We start from the raw sequence: 6,290 nt of genomic DNA, 5'->3' as shown, positions 1-6,290 counted from the left end.
GTGAGAGGTGAGTACTCCAGGGGGTAGTACGAGAGGAGTACAGTTAACACTAAAGGATCCTAGAATTTGGAATCGGGAGGCATATCATCGTTTGGAAAATGATTCATTCTCTGTGTTTGTGGATAATCTACCGGCTAATATCTCAAGGAGGGAGTTGTATCACTTATTTTGTTGGACGGGAAGAATTAACGACATATATCTTGGCCGGAAACGAAAGCGTGGTGTGATCTATACACGACAAAAGGGGGCGCTCTCAAGGCGATTGCAGAAATGAACCAGTGGAGATTACGGGAGAAGGTAATTACCGTCGGGGAAGCTAAGTATCGAAGACAGTTTCAGATGGGTGGCACAGTGCGGAAGGAAATAACAAGTCCCATTGGCGGTGAAGCAGTGGATTCTCATCAGGGGAATGGGGTGGCTGCGGCCAAAGCTATGAAGGAACAGCCATGCGAGACCATAAGAATGCCACAGAGAGGAGTGGACCTGTGAAAAGAATTGATGTGCCGGTAGTTGAAGCAAATATGGAATGGTTGGCGAGGAGTTTAGTGGGGCACACTTTACACCCAATGGACCTCATATCAGTGAAGACGGTGGTGTCTAAAAATCTGCCCAACATTGTGGATGTTAGGGAGATCGGGCCGTGCAAAGTGCTGGTAATATTTGATACTGTGCAGCATGCGGAGGGAGTGTTTACATTCAAGATGGATAATTTGTTGCAAGTATTCCATAGGATCTCGCGTTGGGAGGAATCGGAACGGTGTATTACTCGACGAGCGTGGCTGGAGTGCTACGGAATTCCTTTACATGCATGGGCGCCGGAAACGTTCAAGAGAATAGGAGGGCAGTGGGGCAACGTGGTCCAGTGTGATGTAATGACGGGGGAAGGAGCATCGTTTGAAGCAGGGAGGATTCAAGTTGAGACGGGGGTATTCGATGTAATCCGAGAATGGATGCAAATTGTTGTTGGGAAGACGGTGTTTGAGATCTTTGTGAAGGAGGTAGAACCACAGGAGGGCGGTGCGGTCAGCATGGGGAGAAGCAGAAGTGTCTATGCGGAGAATGAAGTTTCTGGCACCGCTGGCACGGCCATGAAGAAGGGGGAGGGTAGGTGGGACCCGGCGGCGGAACTGGTTACTGGTAGGCCTACGGAGGCTGAGCACGGTGAGGACAGAATAGTAATCTCTGATGTGTTATTGAATGATGTGGACGTTGCCTTTTTGAAATTCAAAAAGGATACGGTTGTACCGGATACTGCTAGTACCAAGGACGGTGAAATAGCGGGTCTGAAGGGATTTGAGATAGTTTATGAGGGGGAGTCGGAGAATACAGTCACGCAAGTATGGGGAGGGGTGGGAGGAGTTCATGCAAAGTGGGCTGATCCATTTGGTATGACTAAAGAGGCCCATCCGGATTGGGACCAAGCTGGGACACGGTTGGAGTATTGTAACAGTATGGGCTCGCATTCAATTGGCCCAACACCAACTAAGAACGGAGGGGGGAGGCTGACCGTAAGGGACATGAGTATTGAGAGGGAGCCTGTTGTTGGGCTGGGCCAGGATGGCCTCCTAACTGAAACGGCATATGGTTCTCTTTCCATTGGAGGCCACGACGGGTCGGGCGGCCTGAGGATCCGGAGGGATCCACGGGAGCTGTTTGAAGCGGCGCCGATGGAAGGTTTGCGAGGGCTGGGGTGCTCACCAGCGGAGAAGGATCCTGAGGCGAGAGGGTTGCCGCTTAAACTCGGGGGTCCGTCGGTGGATAAGAACCCGGAACTAGAGGAGATGGTGGGGGGCGGAGGACCGATCGATGGGGTGGGAGTTGAGCTTGATGGGGGAAGGGTTGCGCAGGAGGGGACGGGAATCAGGGCGGCAGTCCACCGGCAGGAGCAAGGGGCGCAGGAAGGGATAAGTGAGGCCGGCTTGCACGATGAGGGATCCCAAGCGAGATTGAGCTGCCTAATGGGGAAGGATGGTACCTCGGGAGCACAGGGAAACGCAGTGAGGGACGTCCCGGAGGTGGCTGCCTGTGGCAATGCCCGGGGGGCAGGAGCAGGGGCTAGGCTGGGCACAGTTAGCCATTTAGATGGCGAGGGGACACAGGAAGAGCAGCGCAAGGAGAATCAAGCAACCTGGGCATTGGCTGTGGAATCAGGAGCGGTTTTATGCGATGAGGAAGAAGATATTATGGCGATTTTGCAAGCACAAAATGAAGAAATAGCAGATAAGAGAAAACTGGCGAAGCAAAAGGAAAAGGCGAGAAGGAGTCGACCAAAAAATCAAAATAAGGTGAGCAAATCTTTATTTAAATGATTGTGAGCTGTTGGAATATTAGGGGGTGGAGGGGGGACGGTAAATTAAGCATGCTGAAATCTTTGAAGAATAAATATAATTTGAACATGTTGGGATTGCTTGAAACAAAAAAAGAAGTGATTACTAAATATGAGGTTGCAAGGCTTTGGGGATCTAGTACTGCTGGTTGGGAGTTTGTGGAATCTGCAGGAATGGCGGGGGGTCTGCTATTAATTTGGGATGAAGGAGTGTTTCAAGTAGATCAAAGGTATAAAGGTGAGAGGTGGCTGTGTGTTGAAGGCGTTTTAACAAAGACCAACTTCCGATGTGCTTTCTGTTTGGTGTACGGGGCGCATGGGAGGGAGGCAAAGAGGGGGGTGTGGGAGGAACTGAGCTATGTGGCGGGGTTGTGTCAGATTCCTTTCTGTTTTCTCGGAGACTTTAATGAAATTTTACAAGTAGAGGATCGTAAAGGAGCTACTAGCTTGATGGCGTCATCGGAGGAATTTAAGGAATGGGTGCGAGACATGCAGTTGATAGATTTGCCTCTTACTGATAGGAAGTATACATGGTTTAGGGGGCGTTCCTGTAGTCGGATTGATAGGGTGATGGTTAATGTTGAATGGACTGAGGTGTTTCCGGATATTAGGATTAAGGGTGGCCCAAGGGGATTGTCTGATCACTGCCCAGTGATCATGGAACTAACAAGAGTAACGGGGCCCCCTAGACCATTCAGAAGTTTAGACGCCTGGTTTACGCATGAAGGATTTCTGAGAATGGTGAAGGATGAGTGGCGAAGCCTCGGAGAAGCGCAGTTCCCGTGCAAGCTGAGGGCTCTAGCAATACAACTGCGGCAATGGCACAAGGATAACTTCCGGGACATGGATAAGAGACTCATGAGGTTTGAGGAGGAGCTCACCAAGCTGGACAATTCAGTCAGTGATGGAGTTTATGATGGTACAACGGAGGCTAGAAGGAAGGCGCTTGTGAGCTTTTGTTCAAAATGGTATATTAGAAAGGAAATGCACTAGAAACAGATGTCTCGGTCTAAGCATGCTGCAAACATGGATAGGAATACCAGATACTTTCATAACATTGCTTCGGCCAGAAGACGGAATAACATGATTGATGCTCTGATGTTACATGGAAGACTTGTGCGGAATCAGGCGAGAATAAAAGGTGCGATTAGAGGGTTCTACAAGGATTTATATCGACAGAAATATGTTCCGAGGATTGGAATCAGAGATGGGTTAGTAAAGTGTATCCATAGGGATGAGGCTGAAGCTTTAGAAGTGATGCCGACGGATGAGGAAATTAAGGAGGCTGTGTGGGACTGCGAATCTTCCAAGGCCCCAGGGAGTGATGGGTTTAACATGAACTTCATAAAGAAATGCTGGGATGACATTGGGCCGGAATTCACTGCTGCGGTAATGGGGTTCTTTCAAAGTGCGAAATTGCCAAAGGATGTCAATGTAACGTGGGTGACACTAGCTCCAAAGTTTGAAGGTGCAAAGGAGGTGAAGGATTTTAGGCCGATTAGTATGGTGGGGTGTGTGTACAAAGTGATTTCGAAAGTGTTGGTGCACAGGATGCGATCTGTGATGTCGGGACTGGTTGGAGAGACTCAGACTGCGTTTGTAAAGGGAAGGAAAATTCATGATGGTGCACTCATAGCCTGCGAGACGGTTCATTGGCTGAAGACTCGGAAAAAGTCAGCAGTCATTATCAAACTGGATTTTCAGAAGGCCTATGACAGAGTGAGATGGGATTTTGTTGACATTGTGCTACAGAAAATGGGCTTCGGCCAAAAATGGAGGAGCTGGGTGAAGGAGTGTGTTACTACGGCCACCATGGCAGTCTTGGTAAACGGGGCACTTTCCAAGCCATTCAAGATGGAGAGGGGACTAAGACAAGGGGACCCACTTTCTCCATTGCTATTCGTATTAGTTGTAGATGTGTTGCATAGGATGTTGGGGGAGGCTGTGAGGAATGGCCGCATTGCTCCACTGCTGGTAGGGGGAGATCTTATTGAACTGTCGCACCTACAATTTGCAGATGACACTATTTTATTCTGCCCGCTGGAGACTGAAACAATTGTAAACTATAAGAGACTGTTACGGTGCTTTGAGTTGATGTCTGGGCTGAGCATTAACTTTGATAAATCGAATCTGATATCGGTGAACTGTGAGCAAGGATGGATTGATCAGGCATGTGGACTGCTGGGATGCCAACAAGCTTCTCTACCGGTTAGATACTTGGGAGTTTCTCTAGGTGCAAATCCGCGCTTGGTGAAGACTTGGAAACCAATCATTGATAAGGTGGAACAGAAGCTGAGTTTGTGGAAAGCCAAGGTTTTGAATAAATCAGGTAAGCTGGTCCTTATCAAATCGGTGCTGAATAGTCTCCCCATCTACTACCTTAGTTTATACAAGATGCCGAAGGCGGTAGCGGACAAGCTGATTGCTTTACAACGGAACTTTATGTGGTGCAAGGAGAACGGGAACTATGGTATACCTATGGTAAAATGGGAGATAGTTCAGGCTCCAAAAAAGGTTGGGGGATTGGGGGTTGGTGATGCAGTGCTGAGAAACACAGCGCTTCTGTTTAAGTGGTGGTGGAGGTTTTCAAAGGAGGATTGCCCGCTGTGGAAGAAGATTGTGTGTTCGTTTAATAAGTTGAACCCGGATGTCATGTTAGCAACTCAGCCTTTACCAGTAAAGGGTGGCCCTTGGAAGGACATATGTCAGCTGAATATAAAAGAACCGCGGATTCGTGATAAAGTGGTAAGTGGACTGGCAATGGAAGTAGGCAATGGTATGCAGACTCAATTTTGGGAAGATAACTGGGTTCAAGGTGGTACTCTGAAAGGAAGTTATCCGAGACTCTACTCTATTTCCAGTCAGCAAGGACTTGTCATCGGGGAGTGTGGTTTTTGGGATGGGCTTGATTGGATTTGGAATTTTCAATGGAGGAGGGCGCTGTTCCAATGGGAGCTGGAGCTTGTCAATCAACTGCATGAGAGGTTAAGGCCAGTGAGGTTGTCATCAGGTAGGGAGGACAATGTGGTGTGGAAGTTTGAAAATGAAGGTATTTTCTCTACTAGTTCTGTGATCCAGGCTATACAAGCGGAGACATTATCAGCTGAGATAACGAGTTATAGCTTCACGAGTTCCATTTGGAAAGGTTTCGTCCCTCCAAGAATTGAGCTCTTTGGGTGGTTTGTGCTAGTGGGTAGAGTTAACACCAAGGAGCGGCTGACTAAACTAGGAGTCAACATTCTGGGGGATAGTATGTGTGTACTGTGTACCAAGGAATTAGAATCTGCTGAGCATTTATTCCTTAGGTGTGAGGTAACATGGCAGGTGTGGTGCAAGTGGCTGAGGTTACTAGGAAGGGAGTGGGTGATTCCCGGAACTGTTAAAGAAATGTTTGAGAGTTGGCATGGAATGCATAATAGACAACAGGGGAAGAAGATGTGGATGTCAGTGTTCTTTGCAGTGATTTGAAACATCTGGTTGGAACGGAATGCACGAATCTTCAAGAATGCAAGAGCAAGCCTGGAGGTCATACACACAAGGACGTTGATGAGCTACACGGAATGGAGTGGTGGTGATCCTGGGGGAGGATGAGAGTACTGGGGATAGTAGGGGTTGGTTTATTTGTTGGTAGCTGGTTATGTGTCTTCTTCTTTCTTTTATTTGCTCCACTTTAATGTGTTGAGCTTCCTTTGTTTCAAAAAAAAAAAATTAATTTTTTAAATATCTTATTTGATAAAAATTCATCTAATATTTTTTACTGTTTTATTATTAGTTGGATTTTTCATTACTTATATATTTGAACATTAACGTTTTTAAAATTATTAAAATTTATGTTCATAAATTTGGTTTTTCTTTTTAATTATAACACACATAAAAGTATTACGTTATATACAAAATATTTTTAAAATACATCCAAAATCATAAATTTAAAATTTAAATTTAAACGTTAAAAAAATTAATTTTT

General features: G+C 46.7%; 1 protein-coding gene across 1 annotated transcript; it reads left to right on the top strand.

Moving 5' to 3' along the window:
• Positions 1-2,395: 2,395 nt before the first annotated feature.
• On the top strand, positions 2,396-3,319 carry LOC148573038 (uncharacterized). Its single transcript, XM_088505641.1, has one exon. The coding sequence runs from the start codon at positions 2,396-2,398 to the stop codon at positions 3,317-3,319; it is 924 nt and encodes a 307-aa protein (XP_088361767.1).
• Positions 3,320-6,290: the final 2,971 nt, after the last annotated feature.

This window comes from Arachis ipaensis, chromosome B2 (assembly GCF_059453495.1).
Source record: "Arachis ipaensis isolate K30076 ecotype BB chromosome B2, ASM5945349v1, whole genome shotgun sequence".
NCBI classification, from domain to species: Eukaryota; Viridiplantae; Streptophyta; class Magnoliopsida; order Fabales; family Fabaceae; genus Arachis; species Arachis ipaensis.
The sequence above is the reverse complement of the archived record's forward strand: the minus strand, read 5'-3'. Positions and strand labels throughout refer to the sequence as shown.